At 46.3% G+C, this 20,257-nt stretch overlaps 1 protein-coding gene across 2 annotated transcripts in view; it reads right to left on the bottom strand.

The window, feature by feature from the left end:
* Positions 1-14,188: 14,188 nt before the first annotated feature.
* The window catches only part of tfec (transcription factor EC), a 48,695-nt gene continuing 42,626 nt past the window's right edge, over positions 14,189-20,257 (bottom strand). For both annotated transcript variants that reach the window (XM_038780986.1, XM_038780987.1), the window contains exon 8: positions 14,189-15,843. In XM_038780986.1, the coding sequence (XP_038636914.1) occupies positions 15,478-15,843 (366 nt within the window). In that variant the 3' untranslated portion in view covers positions 14,189-15,477. The remainder of the gene's footprint in view (positions 15,844-20,257) is intronic.

Consider the following 20,257-nt stretch of genomic DNA (forward strand, 5'->3'; position numbering starts at 1 on the left):
TTGGAGGAGCGTGTACGAGGGCCAAAGGGACCCAAAACCATTTCCTCCATTTTTGTCAGCAGCAAACAAGGTAAGAGAAAATAGCGGGCCGTGCAGGTCGGCCGACGTGGGTCGCGAAGGTCGGCCGGCATGGGTCACGAATGTCGGCTGGCGTGGCTCGCGAAGATCGGCCGGCGTGGGTCATGAAGGTCGGCCGGTTGGTAAAAATGGTTTCCCGGAAAAAAAGTTTGAAGAACACTGACATAAGGTATGGGTACCAGAAAAGACACTGACCGTGATAAACTCATACGGTCTCCTGAGAGGTGATCCAAGCCATGTGGGTGAAAGGATTTGCACTGTCCACATCCAACATTGCATCTTTAAAGTTTACAGAGAGGTGAATCTGACTCAGTCATTCAAATAATGTTGCTTGTACCGCTCAAAAGTACAAAGGAGTGTGAAGACCTTGTGGACTCCAGTTTCAGTTTTCTTGATTTTTTTTTAAAGTTTTGCGCTGTTTTTATACCTTGGCTGCCCTTCTGCATTTCTGAAATTTGTAAACTTAATTTGAATAAGTAGTGTTAAATTATTTTCTATCTATGCAAAAGACAGAAAAGAATGGTGATAATTCAATGTATCCTCTGGTGATCAATTAGACCATTATTATTTAAACTTGGACATACTAAACTGTAAACCATCCATAGAAAAATGAAGGTTTCAGTTCATAGAGTGTTTAATATAAATGTGCATCACCTTTTACTTCACGCTTGTTTGAATGGGCACATTGAAAACTGATCCAAACACAAAGTGCTGTGATAAAAATGTCAAGTTGCAGCACTCACAACTCAAGTTGTCCTGAATATGATGATGACAGCAAAATATACAGTTTACTGGTGTTATGTGCAGTTGGGCATTCAACAACCTATCATAAGACAGTAAACCAGCAATGTGCTGGCTCAGAGTGGAACGTTTTCATTAGAAATGCGAAGCAAACGTGAACATGGTGTTACGCTTTCAATTGAGACCAGTAACCTGCTTAAAAAAATAAATTCACTGAGCAGAGTCAACATGTCCTCATCATGTGCCAGGCTCAGCCTGATACAATTCAAGGTGCACACATGGCAGTGGCCCGGATGAGCAGGGTTTTTTGGGGTGGAGGACAAGTGTGTGAGGTGTGCAGGAGGGCACCCAAATCATGTCCACATGTTCTGGGCATGTCCGAAGCTTAGGGGATTCTGGCAGGGATTTGCCGATGTCATGTCTACGGTGCTAAAAATGAGGGTGGCGCCGAGTCCAGAGGTGTCGATTTTAAAAGTGTCGGAAGATCCGGGAGTCCAGGGGTCGAGAGAGGCTGACGTTTTGGCCTTTGCCTCCTTGGTAGCCCGGAGACGGATTTTACTAGCGTGGAGGGACTCAAAGCCCCAAAAATCAGGGATATGGGTTTGGGTTGGCGACGTGGCCGGGTTTCTCAGGCTTGAGAAAATTAAGTTCACCCTGAGAGGATCAATGTTAGGGTTCGTTCAGAGGCGGCAGCCGTTTATCAACTTCTTTGGGGAAAACTAAACTCTTTGCAGGTTCAATAAGGGGGGTTAGGGAGTAATGGAGGGTAGGGAGAGTTAGGCTATTATTGTCTAGCATAGGCGGGAACAGTGGGAGATGGAGGGGTGTGTTACGCACTGAATTATGTTTACATTTGTATTAGTATCTTTTGTTGTTATAAAACCATAAGTGCCTTAATAAAATGTTTGTTAAAAATAAATAAATTGATTAATTAATCCGAAATCCCAGGGCCAGGATGCTCCAATAATGGGGCTATGTCCCCATGCCTGAAGAAAGTACGAAGGGATTCACTGACCTAGAGGGGGCTAGCAAGGCCCCGGAGTGCTTGTCGCAGCTCCGGCTCCCGATGCTGGGCCCTGCACTTCCGGCCGGGGGTCCGCGCATGCGCATAGCGGCGGCCTGTGACATGGCCGACCCACACTGCAGACCGGCACCAAGAAGATAGCCCCCCCCCCCCGGATCGCCCACGCCCGCGGATCGGTGTCCCCCGATCAATAGCCTGCCCATCCTGGAGGCGCCCCCCCCCTCCCCCACCCCGGTGAATGATCCCCCGCACCCCACCAGGGCGGCCGCGGAGTGAGTCCGCAGCCACCATGCCGAGTGCCCGCCGGGTGGAACCATGAGAGAACCACACCGGCGGGAACTCAGCCAGCTGCAATCGGTGAATCGCCATGGAGGCCTTTTCAATGGCCCCCGACCGGCGCTGCGTTGACCGCATGCGCCTGATTGGCGGCGATTCTCCGGGGACCAGAGAATCGCGGGAGCACTGTCGGAACCGATCCCATCCGCCAGCCCCGCACTGAGCGCGATTTCGGCACGGAGGTTTGGAAAATCCCACCCCAGTTATTTATTGTAAGGATGAAGACACAAAATAAAATAATAAGTCACACAAAGCAAATGCAAAATATTATCTTGGGTAACCACGTACACTTTAAAACCCAGAATCAACAGAAGGTAAACATGAACTGACAGACAAATTGTGGTTGATTATAAATGATAAATTACACATTAAATGGCAGGTACAACCAAGGCGGCTCAGCAGTCTCCCTGGCAAATGGGCGGGATTCTCCATTGGCCGACGCCGTAATCGTGTTGAGCGATTGGGTGGAGAATGGGCTCCGACACCGAAATTGGGGCTGTTGCCAGTTTGTGTGTCATCCATGCTCCGCCCCTCCGAAATAGGGTAATCGTGAAGTGTGCCACGCACAGTCGCAATGCCATTAGCTCCTCATTGGACGGCCCACTCGTGATGCTCCACCCCCGATGGGCTGAGTTCCCGACGGCGCAGACCACATGTGGTCACACAAATCGTGAACCTGGCGTGGCACCTGCGGACTGTGTCCAGTGGCGCCACACTCAGCCGGGATCCGTGCCGCTGGCTGGAAGGGCTTCTGCGAGGGCTGGGGGAGCTGGTGGGGGATGGCCATGGGGTGGTCTGTGGGGTAGTGAATGATGGGTTGGGTCGGCACACAGCCGGCACGACCGCTGCAGGTCGGCAGCTGTGCGCATGCGCAGCCCGGGTCCCGGACATTCTCCGGCCATTTTCAGCACGGGAGACGGGAGTTCCAGTTGGCGCCGGTGCTAGCCCATCACCGGTACCGGGATCAGTGAGGGGTTCGTACCGATTTCTTGATGTAAACTTCCCACGGATTTTCCGTTCGAGTCGGCAGTTAGCCGCAGAAACGGAGAATCCAGCCCATCACCATTTCAAAGTCTGTCAAAAACTCTATCTTCCTCATTAAGAATTACAACTCCTCTCCTCTTTTAGGCTTATCTCAATCTCAACTAACCTCAGTGCGCAACAAACCCAATTTCAAGGTCTTCACCAAAAATGGCACACGCTTACGGAACCTCCTTAATTCTGTTCATGATGGTCTGGATGGCATAGATCCACCGATGTTATCTTCAAGTAACATAAACAACTGTTCCTGTTCCTGGAGCAACTTTAAATCTGCCTATACGCAGCTTCTGTATCTAGGCTATGTCTTCTTCCGCCTGCATGTACTGCACCACTGGAATCATTATCTGATTTCTACCGGCTCTGTGTCCTTTTATTTTCCAATTAAGGGGCAATTTAGCGTGGCCAATCCACCTATCCTGCAGATCTTTGGATTGTGGGGACAAAACCCACACAAACATAGGGCGAATGTGCAAACTCCACACGGACAGTGACCCAGAGCCGGGATCAAACCTGGGACCTCGGCTACCCACTGCGCCACCAGGCTGCCCTGGATCTGTGTCCCTTTAAATGCTTCAGCCACCCCCAATCTTTTGGTTTCCAATCTTAGTTTCAGTCTTAATTTCCTTAGAAACTGGGACGGCCAGTTTCATTTCTCAGTCCCCCTAGGCAGTTTCCCTTTTCAAGGGGCAGCAGGGTAGCATGGTGGTTAGCATAAATGCTTCACAGCTCCAGGGTCCCAGGTTCGATTCCCGGCTGGGTCACTGTCTGTGTGGAGTCTGCACGTCCTCCCCCTGTGTGCGTGGGTTTCCTCCGGGTGCTCCGGTTTCCTCCCACAATCCAAAGATGTGCGGGTTAGGTGGATTGGCCATGCTAAATTGCCCGTAGTGTCCTAATAAAAGTAAGGTTAAGGGGGGGGTTGTTGGGTTACGGGTATAGGGTGGATATGTGGGTTTGAGTAGGGTGATCATGGCTCGGCACAACATTGAGGGCCGAAGGGCCTGTTCTGTGCTGTACTGTTCTATGTAAATTAAGATCTTTCTCAAAGAATACAAGCTTTGAAACCATGGATTCCAACATAATAGAAAAAAAGTTTATGGCGATCTAATTGTGAGAAATAAATCCCTGTAAAAATCAATGTGGCTATTCTCATTGCAACCCAAGAGGTATTAGTCCCCGATAAAGGCATGATGAAGCATTAGATTCTGGATTAGTGGTGGAATATTGAAACAAAATTAAATGAAAATCACTTATTGTCGTGAGTAGGCTTCAATGAAGTTACTGTGAAAAGCCCCTAGTCGCCACATTCCGGCGCCTGTTCGGGGAGGCTGGTACGGGAATTGAACCATGCTGCTGGCCTGCCTTGGTCTGCTTTAAAAGCCAGCCATTTAGCCCAGTGTGCTAAACCATCCCCTAAGAAAGACTACCATCAGTGCTCTACCCTATTTGTAAAGATCCTCCAACTATCATGCACAGAGGTTTACCTTTTTAGATGCTGTTATGTTCTTAGTTAGGTGTCAGCTGTGACTCCATTGCCAGCTCTCTTCCCTCTGAATCTGGAGCTTATGAGTTCAAGTTTCACTCCAGAGCTTGAGTAAAACAATTCAAAGCTGATGGTACTGAGATGCAACTGAACTGTTGGCGGTGCAATTTTTTGGAAGGGCCAGTAAACCAAGGCCCATTCCGCTCTCTCAGGCGTGTGCAAAAGCTCCCGTGGCACCTTGTCAAAGAAAATCAAGTGAATGCTCCCTGCCGTCCTGGCCAATATTTATCTCTCAATTAACTTCACGAGAACAGATTATCTGGTCTGGGTGGCAGAGTGGTTAGTGCTGTTGCTTCACGGTGCCAGGCGCCTGGGTTTAATTCCAGCCTTGGGTAACAGTCTGTGTGGAGATTGCACGTTCTCCCAGTGTCTGCATGGGTATCCTCCGGTTTCCTCCTGCAGCCCAAAGATTGGTTGGGTGGATTGCCATTCATTAGTTGCCCCTTTGTGTTCAAAGATGGCAGCATGGTAGCATGGTGGTTAGCATAAATGCTTCACAGCTCCAGGGTCCCAGGTTCGATTCTCGGTTGGGTCACTGTCTGTGTGGAGTCTGCACGTCCTCCCCATGTGTGCGTGGGTTTCCTCCGGGTGCTCCGGTTTCCTCCCACAGTCCAAAGATGTGCGGGTTAGGTGGATTGGCCATGCTAAATTGACCGTAGTGTCCTAAAAAGTAAGGTTAAGGGGGAGGGGTTGTTGGGTTACGGGTATAGGGTGGATACGTGGGTTTGAGTAGGGTGATCATTGCTCGGCACAACATTGAGGGCCGAAGGGCCTGTTCTGTGCTGTACTGTTCTAAGTCTAAGTCTAAAGATGTGCCGGTTAGGCGGGGTTGTGGGGAAACGGCGGGGGAGTGGGATTAGGTGAGATGCTCTTTCAGCGGGTTATGTAAACTTGATGGGTTCAATGGCCTCCTTCTACACTGCAGGGATTCTATGGATTCTTTATCCCATTGCCATGTGTGGGAGTTGGCTGTGTGTCAATTGGTTGCTGTTTGTCCTGTATTTCTACAAAACTATTTTGTTGGTTGTGAAGTGTTTTGGTAAATTCTGAATTTAGGAAAGACATTATATAAATGTAAGACTTTCTTTCTAATCTATGAAGTTAGTATAAACCTGTAATATAATTGCTGTCGTAAGAAGTCTTACAACACCAGGTTAAAGTCCAACAGGTTTGTTTTGAATCACTAGCTTTTGGAGCACAGCTCCTTCCTCAGGGGAATGGCACACGTTTACCTCAGGATTCACCTGAGGAAGGAGCAGTGCTCCGAAAGCTAGTGTTTGAAACAAACCTGCTGAACTTTAACCTGGTATTGTAAGACTTCTTACTGTGCTCACCCCAGTCCAACGCCGGCATCTCCACATCATATAATTGCTCAATAGAGATTCAGTAAGTACACATTTATTTTCATAGAATCCCTACAGTGCAGAAGGAGGCCATTCGACCCAATGGGTCTGCACCGACCCTCTGAATAAGTACCCTACCTAGGCACACTCCCCCGTAAACCTGTAACCTCATCAACTCTTGGGACCTCAAGGGGCAATTTAGCATGGCCAAACCACCTGACCTGCACATCTTTGAATAGTGGGAGGAAACCCACGCAGACACGGGGAGAAAGTACAAACTCCACACAGTCACTCAAGGTTGGAATTGAACTTGCATCCCTGACTCTGTGAGGCAGCAGTGCTAACCACTGTACCAGGGTCCTCCCATATGTGTGGTATATACATTGATTAGATGTTCAGGACCCAGAGGCTATTGGGAATGTGAATGCTGGGCCCAGTGAAAAATATCATTGATCAAAATAGGTAAAAGCACTATTTTGAATGGAAAGTTTTGAACTACATTAACATGCATGTAAATTTAAACATTTTACAGGCCTTCCAGAATAACAATAAATCACCTCACTGTTTGACAACTGGATCAAAGTCTATTATTATTTTGTGGCACGTTTGCTGTGCTTTAGCATATTCTAAATTACATTCTATTTTCTTTCTTTCCCTCCAATTAAGGTAATCGATCTGTTTATGGGAGCCTTGTTTTATCGGTCAAATGTTAAATATATGTGGCTTTATCTTCCTGGGTTGATGGCGTTAGTACTGTTTAGTAAATAAAGCAGAGTCGAAATCTAATGACTTTTTTTCATTTAAAATAAATAGCTCAGACTCTGTTAAGTGTAGCTATCTTTGTATTTTAATTCTGGTCTCTGTTTTACATCCTTCATTGCTGCTAACCTGTTTTATTACATTCAGGTCAGGTATCTCCTTCACTCCCACTGAACTGGTAGATTTGAGAAATTCCAACTTTACTGTCAATGTTTGCAGTCTTTTTGCCTGGATAACAATTGCAACCAGATAACTGCCGAAGGTTTTATATTGCCTGCAATTTGTTATTTCATTCATGAATAACCAATGAATCAGGCTGTGCGAAACAATTGCTGATTTTTTATAATATTAAGATCCCCACGAAAAAGCTAAAACAAATTAATATCAAGAAGAACTAATGGATGTAATGTTATATAAAATATCGTAAGCGACCAATAATATTTTTGTAGTTAAATTGCCCATATTATAATTTTTTTTTAAACTGCCGTACTAAAGCATTCATTTGAAAAATGACCTCAGGAAACACAAAATTAATGTTTTAAATAATTGAATTTATGAGCTGGATTCTCCAGCCTCCCAGCTGCGTGTTTCTCGGCAACGGGAGGTGGCGCACCCTTCACTGGCGGCAGGATTCGCTGCCCCCGTCACTGTCAATGGCGTAGTGTTCATTATGTAGCTTATTTCAGGATGGTTGGCTTCGTATTCACAAAGATCACAAAATACCTTTAACTTAAACAAAGCTATGGTTTTATTTACCTACTAAGCTGGGATTTGACACATAGTCCTTAAGAATACACAATTGATCAATAACATCTAACTACACTCATCTACTGCTAATCTCACCACTGGTATAAACTATAATCTAACCTTAACTGCACTATCTGCCCCTCTGACCTTCACTAGCTATCACTCCTCCCCTAAAGTCCAGCATCACTGCCTTATACAGTTTTAACTGTAGCTCCCTCTAGTGGTTACTCTCAACACTACATTAACCCTTGCAATGGTGATGTTATGATGATATCACAAATGGGACTACCCCACACTGTCAGGAAACCCATGGGCGGGGGGAGGGGGGGGGGGGTGGAGAGCTGCCGGCGGGACCAGAGAATTCAGTGGCCAGGGTACGACTGGTGAATTCCTATGTCTCGGAATGCTGTTTCCTGGACACAATTTGCAATGCTCTGTGAAAAACCATTCGGAATTGCAAACTAAATTAATTGGTGCTTATTTCAAGATTTTCAACCAGTTTGAAAATGCCAAAGTAAATACTAGCAGCAATTCACGAACCTTGCATGCAGTTCCGATTAAACAAACATGTGTAATCTGTACATAGGGAAGGTGGTGGCGTTGTGGTATTTTCGCTGCAATAGTAATCCAGAGACCCAGAGTACTGCCAGGTTCAAATCCCGCCACTGCAAAAGGTGAAATTTGACTTCAATAATAATTTGGAATTAAAAGTCTAATAATGACCACAAAACCATTGCCGATTGTCTTAAAAAGCCATCTGGTTCACTAATGTCCCTTTCAGAGGAAGGAAATCTGCCATCCTTACCTGGTCTGGCCTATATGTGTCTCCAGACCCATGGGAATGTGGTTAACTCTTAACTGCCCCCTCAAGGGCAATTAGGCATGGACAACAAATGCTGGCACAGCAGGAATTTAAAAAAAAAGTTAGATTAGACCATTTGTTGACATGCAGCAAAACAAAGAAGATGAAACAATTAAAAGTTACAAATTATGGTATCCACTGAAATATGGGTGGAATTACATGGAGATGGACAAAGGTTTTTTCAGTTCTTTCACGAGATGTAGACATCACAGGTGAGGCCAGCAGTTTTATTGCCCATCCTCATTGCCCTTAAAAGTTTATGGTGAGCCCCCTCCTTGAACTGCAGCAGTCCATCTGGTTTAGGTCCACCCAGTGTTGTTTGGGAGGGAGTTCTAGGATTTTCACCCAGGACAATGAATAAACGGCGATATATTTCAAAGTCAGGATGGTGAGTGGCTTGGAGGGGATCTTTCAGATGCCAGTGTTCCTATGCATCTTCTACCCTTATCTTTCTCAGTGGTAGAGGCCATGGATTTGGAAGATGCTGTTGAAGGAGCATTGGTGAGTTGCTGCAGTGCATCTTGTAGATGACATACACGACTGCCACTGTGTGTCAGTGGTCGAACAAGTGGATGCTGAAGGTGGTTGATGGAGTGCCGAGCAAGTGGGCTGCTTTGTATTGGATGGTGTGGAACTTTACGAGTGGTGCTGTTGAAGCTGCACTCATTCAAGCCATTGGAGGGTATTCCAATGCACTCCTGGCCTGTGCCTTGCAATCTCTTTGAGGACTCAGCAGAATTCCTAGCCTGACCTGCTCTTGCAGCCACAGTATTTATATGGCTAGTCCAGTTCAGTTTCCAGTCAATGGTAACCCCGAGGATGCGGATAGTGTGAAATTCAGGAAGCACAAAGCATGGGGGCAATTCGTCGGCCTGTTCCCAACAGCGACTAGGCAAATAGGGAGACTGGGGGGGTGGGGCAGACAAGAACACACAATACATGAAAGTACAAAGAGGGAAGAAGGAAGGGGAGGAGATGAGGAGGAAACCCATGAGATCCACAGGGAGAAGCATGGAGGGGTGGGAAGAGGGAGGAGGGAGGAGGGGGCAGGAACCCCCCACCCCCAAAAACCCACACGTCCTGCATCAAAAATCGCAGCGGGGGGGGAGGGAGAACAGGAGTTCAGCGATAGAACACCCAGTGTGGAAGAGGGGGAGGGGGAGAAGATACACCAAGAAAGATGTGAAACTGTATAAATTGTAAATATCGGATCCCCCCCCCCCCCCCCCTGGTGAATCCTATTGGCTCCAATTTTGCTTAAGCTCCTTGATTCCACATTTGGTCAAATGCTGCCTTGATTTCAAGACAGTCACTCTAACCTCAAGTCAGCTCTTTTATCCATATTTGAACTAAGGCTGTAATGAGGTCAGGAGCTGAGTGACCCTGGTGGAATCCAGACTGAGCGTCAGCGAGCAGCTCAATCGCACAGTCAATGAACCCTTTCAGCACTCGACTGATGATCAAGAGTAGACGGATTGGGTAGTAATTGAACAGGAAATACCTGGGCAACTTTAAACATTGCCTGGTCGATGCAGCTGTACTAGAACAGCTCGTCTCTGGGTACACAGGTCTTCAGTACTATTGCCAGGGCCCCTATCCTTTGCTGTACCCAATGCCTTCAGCCATTTCTTGATATCATGTGGAGCGAATGGAATTGGCCAATGACAGGCATCTGTGATGCTGAGGACCTCCGACAGTGGCAGAGATGGATCATCCACTCGCAACATCTGGCTGAAGATTGTTGCAAAAGCTTCAGCCTCGTCTTTGGCACTGATCTGTTGGGCTCCCCCATCATCGATGATGGATTATTTGTGGAGTTTTCTCCTCCTAAGGATAAGAAAATAAGTAAGAAAGTAAATATAATTGGCAACATCAAACAGCATTCAGCGTGGAAGAAAACTATTTGTCAATCTGCAAAAAAAATCATATGATTCATGTGTTCGTGAATATGTAATACATCAAAGAGTATCGTGAGAGCTTACCCTGCAGACTATAGCAATTCACAAAGAAGGCCCACCCTCAACCTTCTCATGGGTAATAGGGATGGGCAATGTGTGTGCCAGCGAGACCCACCTGCTGAGAATCAATTGAAAAGCGGGTTTCTCACATGGCTGCTGTTGTGTGTTCCATCTGATATAACCATTCCATTTCTTTACCAATAGACTTATCTTATGAACACATCTTTTTCATTCTTTCATGGGAGGCCATTCGGCCCATCGAGTCTGCATCGGCCCATGGAATTATCACCCTTTCTAAGCCCACATCACCACCTTATCCCCGTAACCCAGTAACCCCACCTAACTTTTTTGGACACCAAGGGCAATTTAGTATGGCTAATCCACCTAACCTACACATCTTTGGACTGTGGGAGGAAACCGGAGCACCCTGAAGAAATCGACACAGACACGGGGAGAACGTGTAGACTCCGCACAGCCAGTGGCCCAAGCCGGGAATAGAACCTGGGACCCTGGAGCTGTGAAGCAACTGTGCTAATCACTATGCTACTGTGCTGCCTGTACCACTGTGCTGCCCATACAACTATGCTACCCATAGGTGCATCATTTACAAGGCCAGCATTTATTTTCACAGTAACCTCATTGCAATGTTAATGTAAGCCTACTTGTGGCAATAAAGATTATTATTATATTTCCCATCCCTAATTACCCTCGGGAAGGTGGTGGTGAGCTGCCTTCTTGAACTACTGCAGACCAGTTGCGGTAGGTACACCCACAATGCTTTTAGGAATGAGGTTCCAGGGCTTTGTCTAGGGACCCAAATATTGGCTTCTAGTCAACTGCTTCACGAACTGGCTGCCAGGAATTTAACATTCTCCTGTATGGAAGCTCATGTAGGTCCTCAAGAGTCCCCTGGCGAAGAACTTGTATGACCCCATCCTCCAGTGACCCGATACGAGTTACCCATTTCGCTCGCCTGGCTGTAATGTCCAGTGACTCACCCAATGCCTAGAATAGCCTCTTTTAAGGTATGCCGTGCCCTAGTATCAGAGTTTGTGTCTGGGATTCTTCAGTCAAGCGATGGTCCTTCTTCCCGAGGTCTCGGCCACTCTCTCACATCCTCGTGGGTATGTTGTGCTGGCCAGGGAAGCAAAGATGATCAGGCCATCTCCAGCTTGCCCTGCATACCATGTAGTAAGTTAAGGCCAAGGTGGGAGTTAAGAACGGGCATGAGACATAAAAAAATAATCTACTCCACAAGATTCAGGGAATGAAGATGTAACACCACCACTGCTCTCCCTCCCTCCCCCCCCCCCCCCCATCCCTCCCTCCCGCCCCCCATCCCTCCCTCCCGCCCCCCATCCCTCCCTCCCTTCCCCTTTGTTCCCTTCTTTGGCAGACATCCTTAGCCCACAAGAGGGAAGGCAGGCAGAATATCAGCGATTGTATTACACTGCGTTCAGGTGATGAGCCTCCTACAGGTCAATTTGAGGTGGATAGGTGCAAATCCGGAGTGTTAGGAACTGGTTCTGGGGGGAGTGAACAGGATGTAGTACATTGAGCAGAGTCTGGAAGAGTATGAGAGGTTATATGAAACTGCACTCCCCAGCCTTCATCACGCATTAAAGGTCTTTATGTTTCTTGTGGCATTGCCGCCAGATCCTTGAACAAAGACTCCATGAATTGATCTCCCTCAGTGCCTGCACCCATTCCATCCAAGGGATTGCCTCTCGGGTCTCCTGGTTCCCTGCAGTAACAGGGGGCTAAATTTTCCCGGGCCTGCAAGAGCAGGATATGATGTGGGAGCTACCAAATGTAGCCAGTGTATCACATCCATCACCTGACCATCATTACATTTTGCCAGAGATGGTGAAGGATGCCCTCTGCCCAGAGACCAATTGTGCCCTAGTGGTGAACTATGGTGTCCTCCATGCATGTCCCTCCTGATAATGCACCCTTGGCAATGGCCATCCCGATGAGGACATCAGTCCCTTCCCTCACCAGCCACCTGTTCCCTCCCCTTGCCAGGGCCTGGCCTTGAGTCTTAGCTGAGAAATTCCAGCAGGGCCACCCCCTCCTTTCATTAACTGGCAAAAGCAGACATGGACAGAACACAGCTCCACCCATCACTAGACTCCCCCAGCCCTCACAGAAGCCGGGCAGCTACATGGACCCCAGCCGAGTGTGGCGCCGTTGGACACAGTCTGCAGGTGCTGCGCCAGGTTCACGATTTGTGTGACTCTAAGTGTCCCGCACCATCGCAACTCGGCACATTGGAGGCGGAGCATCACGTCTGGGCAGGCCAATGAGGTGCCAATGGCATTGCGACTGCGTGCGACACGATGACCACAATTCGGAGGGGACGGAGAATCGCAAACCGGTGCCGGCCCCGCAATCTATTCTCTGCCCGATCGCCGATTTACGATTTTGGTGTCGGACAATGGAGAATCCCACCCCATGTTTTGGTATTTTTGGCATGGAATATTTTCTTTTTCCCGCCTTTAAGCTAGGTGACCTTATGAGGGCACATGGCAACACAAGGCTGAATATGAAGATCACAAGTTTCAAAGTTGTTTTATGGTGAGTTTACTGGTTTTAGTCATGGCCATTTCATTTGACACTGACTGTACATAAAGAATTTAGCACTCAATCTTTTACACAAGATTAAAATCTGTACAAATTTTACAAATGGTTATTGTATACAAAAATTGTAATTATACAATGACAGTACATTTCAGTAGTTTATAACCTTGAATAGAGATTGGAGTCTCTCACTCATCATCGGTGCTCAAGGCCAGGAATCGTTGCACAAGTAGCTGGTTAACATGGTCATTAAGCTGTCAAAATAGTCACCTTGTCCCTCATTTCATAACTGGCACAATAAACCTATTTACACAGAACAGGGTAAACATTGCGGCTTCAACAGCAATATTGCTTGTCTTTGTTCTGCTTCCTAAAGCAAAGACTGACTAAATGCCCGAGATTGAATGAGTTTTTCCTTTTCCATTCTGTTGTTTGGTGCTAAATCATTCACACACAGCTTTCAAGAATTCTAGTTTATTTGAACGACAACCTTCCAAAATAAAACTGCAATTTGATCCATGTATTGGAAAATACCACTCAAGATAACAACATTATAACTGATCAATTTGGGACATTTCCAGCAGGTCCAAAAAAGCTGATGCAACACCAAATCATCATCATCAGTTAAATGAATAAAGGCCAATTACAGGTTTCAACATTTTATACTGCCTGTATCGTCTCCTCGAACAAATCCTGCACCCCCCCCCCCCCCCCCCCCGATCTTTGCCAGTCTCCATTGGCACCTGGTCCCCCAAGCACTTCGAAATTTAAAATGCTCACCCTCATCATTAAACCCTTACATGACCTCAGCACAATCTCTGTAACCTTCTCCCCATCTACAGTGAGACAAGACCATTCTGTTTCTGACTCCCTTTTGTATTGACCCTCACGTTTGGTGGCTGGTAGCTGAGTGCAGTCACACACACTAGAATTCTCTGAATTTTCCAATTCCCTTGAAGACCTTTTTAAAACTCAGCTCTGACCAAGTCCTTTCATTGATTCTCTATCTCTCCGCCCATCCCATCCCCCTCCCCTCCCAAATCTTTGGCTCAGTGTCCCACGAGCAGCACTTTGGAACATTTTGCTCTAGTAAAGATGCAGTATAAATGAATACCATTACTATTGTTGAAAAAAGAAATGGAAAATAGTTAGAAAAAAACCTTGCGCAATGCCCCTTTTGCTATTTGCAACATATTTTTTAATTATGCCATTCTTAACTACTAATCAAATAGATCCAACAATTAATACATAGTGGGGAAAATAGGTTACTATTTAAAAAAAAAGAAACATGGCTTGAGGTACATTAAGTAGTTTTTCAAAAGCACAAAATCCAAGACCATTACTTTTTGCTACTGTAAAATACAAGTTATGTAACACTCCTTAGGAATTAAACATCTGAAAACTCAAGACATTGTGGGAGCTTTCTTTCAACATTTAAAAAAGAAATCAAAAATGTATTAAGCACTTTCTACTATATGCACTTGCTTAAGGCATCACTAATTAACTAATATACACACAATGTAGTTTAAACAAGGGCTCGTGTGTAACACTGCAACATAATTCTTCCTCATGTCCAGAAAGAAAGATTCAGTATTCCAATAATTTTTTTTTTTTTAAGTTTTTTTCTTTTTTGCATCATTTGGGCACTTATTTCTCGCAATGAACTCTCCCATCTCCTCTTTGCTTCCTGTCAAAACGAAACAGGAATGGGCAGTAATGCACAATTCTAATCCACACCCAGTCAGCTGAGCTGAGAATCTTTGTCTCCCTTGAAGCACAACAATGCAGCTGGGACTGAAAAGGTACCTTGGCAAAGGATGTGGGCGACAGGGGAAGAAACACAACCTTACCAGAAATTTCTAAATGATACAAACATTATTTTGTATTTAGAAAAAAAGTGCAACTCCAGCTGACCCTTCAATAGTCCATCTAGTGGCTGTAACTGTTGGATAAGACATAGTCACGCTGTATTTGCATAAAATAGTTTAATGTGCATTTGTCCGACTGTTTTGGCAGATTCGTATTTCCGCATTTTGACCTCGTTGTTTCTCCGCCACAAAAAAAAAACATTTCCATTATGGAATAATAATTGTTCCACTTCAATTCGAGCCAGAGTATACCGAACAATTTGCAAATCTACTTGGAAAGGAATGTTGGAGCTGCACACTCCCTATTAATTGTGCACATCATTACATATTTCTTCAGAAAATATGCAAGTTTTATTTGTCCACGTGAACGCGAGATCCGAGTTTCCCTCGTGAAGGATTGTTAATAGCAGCACCAAAGGTGAAATAAACAGCAAACGTGGAGAGGATTCTAACCTTTCAGAGTATAAAAGTTGAACAACTTGATGTGCAAACGGCTGACAGGGCATCAAGCAGTAAGCAAATCAGCTCAAGTGCGTTTAATCATTTTTTTTTAAAGAAGTGAAATGATCATAGTCCCTCACCGCACAATAATGATACTTTTCATAATTCCTCATCTGTGCTGAAACTGCTTCTCCGGCTGCTTCCTTTCGATGCATCAGGTGACGTTGCAGCAGACAACAAAGGATCAGAGATCGTGTTATCTATGAGAATGTTATCAAGCCGGTTTTCCTGTTTCAAAGCAGCACTGAAGGACAAGTCTGTGAAATGGGAGAGGGGGTCCAAGAAGCTGCAGGATCCTTCATTGAGTTCGTTCAACATCTGAGGAAAGGTTTGCTGCTGCAGGTAATCAGGGCCATTGTCCCCTTGGTAGGACTCATGCTTAACAAGGTGAGTCACCAGCTCCGTTGGACTCGGGGCCGAGGACATAGTGGGCAACCCATGGACTCGGGCCTGCATTTCGAGCTCCTGAAAATGAGAAGAAGTCATCTTAGACACATCAAGTCATTGATAAACGCAAAATAAAATCACAAATTAAGATAATAGAGCTGGATTCTCTGATCCCGAGGCTAAGCGTTGACGCCGTCGTAAAGACGGTCACTTTACTCGACGGCGTCAACATGGCCTCAGGATCAGAAATTCTGACCCCTACAGGGGGCCAGCATGGCACTGGAGTGACCCACGCCGCTCGAGCTGCCGATGCCAGCATCAGATGGGCACCACGGGTCTGCACATGCAGGAGAACCAGCGCCAACGCACGCATGCGCAGTGGCTCCCTTCTCCGCGCCGGCACTGACCAACTTGGAGTAGGGCTACAGAGGCCGGCGGGGAACAAAAGAGGCCCCCAGCCCGAGAGGCCGGCCTGCCGATCGGTAGGCCCCGATCACAGGCCAGGCCCCCCTCCCCCTGTTCTCTGCCCATGCCGGACAGAGAATCGCACGGGGGCCCCCGACCGGCACCGTGCCAGCGCCAATGGCACAGATTCTCCATTCTCCAGAGAATCGACGGACCGGTGTCGGGGCGATTCTCCGGCCCAGCCTGGGCTGAGAGAATCCCACCCACAATCCTTAATCCACGCTGAATGTCGGACTTTTTGGACCAAGTTACAACAGTGTCAAGTGAAACTAAAGAGCCCATAACCAAATATGACTTTCTGGGAGGTGTTGGGGGGCAGAAGGGAAAAATTACAAGACACTTCTTACCAATTCAATAGAGATATTTAGTTTGCAGTCACAGAGCTCAACATTTCTACCACCCTTTTTCTAAAATGAATATCGGGGTGATGGAAGAAAATATAAAACAATAACTATTTTCAAATCTCAAAAGCAACTCTGCAAAACTCTTTTTATATATGAAAAAAAACACTTTCTCCTTTAATACCAAGGCTGGTTTGATGTTTAATTTGGTGCCATTGTCATATGAACAATCCCAGGCATTGAATCAGAGGGAAAAAGAGGTTCAAGAGAATGCATTTTCAAAAATGTTAAAATTCCAGGAGAAATAGTTCACTAGCACAGCGGATGCATCAAGTCATCTTCAGATCTCATTACTGCCTTGGTCCGAACATGGAAGAAAAATACTCATTCCAGAGGGGAGGTGAGAGAGTGAATGCCGCTTTTGACAGAGTACGATATTAAGTAAAATTGAACGTTATAGGAATCAGGGAAAATTCTTTACTGTCTCAGATTCATGTCAAGCACAAAGGGAAATGGTCACAAGGGGGACAGTAGGCTAAGAGTGGGGTGATGAGTTCAATCCAATACTGAAGCAGTTTATGCATACATGTAACAAGTCCTTGACAACCTTTAGACTTGTGCTGAAAGTGGCAAAGTGTATATTGTGCAAATCTGCTTGTTATTGATGCTCATTGTGCTCGATTAGTTGAACTTGCGTGTGGACTGCAGAAGGAACCAGTGACATAGGACTGAATAAAACCTGTTACCCAAATAGAAATTTTGTATTTAAATAGTTGTATTTATTGAAGGTCAATATCTCAATCCCAGGAGTTCCTGGACCCAACCACCTTGAGCTGCTTCATCGATGCCCTTCCCTCCATCACAAGGTCAGAAGTTGGAGGTTGAGTACCATTTCACAGTACCTGGACAACATTCAGTCTTGGGCAAGTGACAATTAACATTCACGTTACACAAATTCCAGCCAATGACCATCTTCAAGAGAGAATCCAACCATTTCTCCTTGACAGAATGGCATTACCATTCTGAATTACCCCTCTATCAAAATCAGTGGAGTTATCATTGACCAGAAATTGAACTGGATTGGTCATACAAATACTGTAGCTGCAAGAACAGGTCAAAGGCTGGGTTTCTGAAGGGAGTAATTCATCTCCTGATTCCTCAAGCCTGCCAACCAAATACAAGGCACAAGTCAGAGTGCGATGGAATACTCTCCATTTACCTGGATGAGTGAAACTCAAACAATGCTCAAGTCGTTCAATATGAGGTGGGACAAAGACCACTTTCTTGGCATGCACTGTGCATGCAGTGGCAACATCCCAGGATGCAAAAAGCTGTGGGACACAATTATGACTGCCATCGACACCAAAGCATCATTTGGGGAGTGTGGAATCAAAGACTACCAGAAAAACTGGAGCCAACAGGAACGAGAGGGGAAACTCTGACATACCTAGCACAAAAAGGAAGATGGTTGTATTTGTTGGTTGTATACTCTACATGCACTGGAGCAACTCATTGAGGCTCCTTTAACAACAGCAACACCTTCCAAACCCGCAACCTCTACCATCTAGAAAGAAAAGGGCAGCAGATGAATGGGAACACCACTACCTTCAAGTTTCTCTCCAAATCACACATCACCCAAACTTGGAACTCTCCCACTATTCATTCACTGGGTTAAAATCCTGGATCTCCCTACCTTATAGCACTAAGGACAGCTCATGCCCGAAGGCAAAATTATAAAACCAAGGGGAGAGATCTAACAGAGTGCCATTTGTGGCTGTGGTTTCCCCACTGCTATCTAAATCACGCTTGAGCCACTTTTTGGGGTCTGGGGAGTTTCTGCCTGGCAGAACCCACACTTCGGAATTTACAACACTGGAGAGCTGAACTGAACTGGCCAGACCAGATCCTCAGAGATTGGGCCGCCATTTTGAAAGGTGACCCGATCTCTAAATGGGCTCCCATAGCCCCTGCCATGAGCAGTGTCACCACTCCACACATTTGGACATTTCTAACTCTCCCTCCCCCTCACAAAGTGATGACATCACACTATGGGGTCCCTGGGCAGATACCCCCCCATCCCCTTCAGGCCCCACACATTCCTTTAAGTCCTCCCTGCTAGCCCCATCACCCCTCTCCAAACCCCCAGAGGCCCCTTCTTACCTGCATGTCCCACCTCCCCCACCTTCCCTTCATGCGCATCTTCAGGCACCAACACTTGGCAGTGCCAGCCTGGTGATGCTCCTGCCAGCTTTTCAGTGCCACTCAGGCAGCCAGATTCCAGGGAGAGGGCCCTAGCCACCCAGGCGTCCTGTCCCTAGCCACCCAGGCGTCTACAATGACCTGGGAGACCCCCACCCAGAGTGCCGTTCTGCTTGGTCAGCAAGTGTGTGGACCAGTATGGCGCTTGGCTGGAGCCTCAGTGGGGAGACCAAGAGATCCCAGGTGAGCTCGCTGGAGTACGTTTAAAACCTACTTAAGTGAGCACAGCTTGGTCACGCACATTGCTGGGACGATCCAGATATCACAAGGCGCACTGGCTATCGGCTAGCCCACGAGAGGCTACACCTGGCATCTACCAGCCACACTGCGCTCCCAGTCGATCACGACGCAGGTGAGTAGATCGCCCCTCAGCTGAGGAAGTCTGCTCAAATCCAGGCATTAAAAGCCTTAAGTGGGTAAAGAGATTCTAATGGTGCCAGGACTGAGGGATTTAGTTATGAGACTTCATGACCTGGACCTGGTATATATCACTCGGATCACTGACAACACGATCAACCTTGGGGTATAAAAGAGAATGCCAGGAGCAGCAGCAGACATGCCTTAAATACAGGTGTCAACTGGAGGAAGCCACACCACAGTAATAAATGAATGTTAAAGCAGAATACTATAGCCAGAGTCAATTAAAATGACCCATAAGCAGGTGATCAGTTGCAAGTTCTGTCATCTTGTCACATTCAGTCACGAATGTTGGTGGACAATAAAATATCTAATGGAAGGAGATGGAACCCAGTACACGAAGGTTGAATCACTCAGTCCCCCGTCAGTCAGAAATACCAGTTTGAATGATCAATTTTGGCCTGCTATGGAGGGTTATGCATTCCCAATGACATGTGTTGGTGACATCACTTGACGTTTTCATGGCAAACGATTAGTCGACCATTGCAGCCTGTTGAGCAAACACCTTTCCAATAAAGCTCTTTGCTTGTTTGTACTTGTTGACCAATTTGATTCACTCCACTTGATGAAGAAACAACTAAGCTTACTGCAAACAGCATAGTTTATAGGCCCCGACAACATTCAGGCTGTAGTATGGGGGCCTGTACTGTAAATATAACCTGGCATCTACCAGGAGGTTCACTTGGTTGATTCCAGAGATGAGGGGTTTGTCGTATGAAGAGAGATTGAACAGTTTAGGTCTGTACTCTCTCGAATTTCTAGAAGAGATCAAGTTGAGGTATACAAGATTATAAAATGTATGGATAATGTGGAGCAGATGCTTCCTCTCGTGGGGCATCCTGAAGCAGGAGGTCATACTCTTACGATAAGAGGTAGCAAATTTAAAACGGGGTTGAGGAGAAACTACTTCTCCGAAAGCGTCATAAATCTGTGGAATTCGCTACCCCAGAGTGCAGTGGATGCTGGGACAGTGAGTAAATTTGAGGAGTTAGACAGATTTTAAATTGGTA

Source organism: Scyliorhinus canicula, chromosome 20 (genome assembly GCF_902713615.1).
Source record: "Scyliorhinus canicula chromosome 20, sScyCan1.1, whole genome shotgun sequence".
Lineage (NCBI taxonomy): Eukaryota > Metazoa > Chordata > Chondrichthyes > Carcharhiniformes > Scyliorhinidae > Scyliorhinus > Scyliorhinus canicula.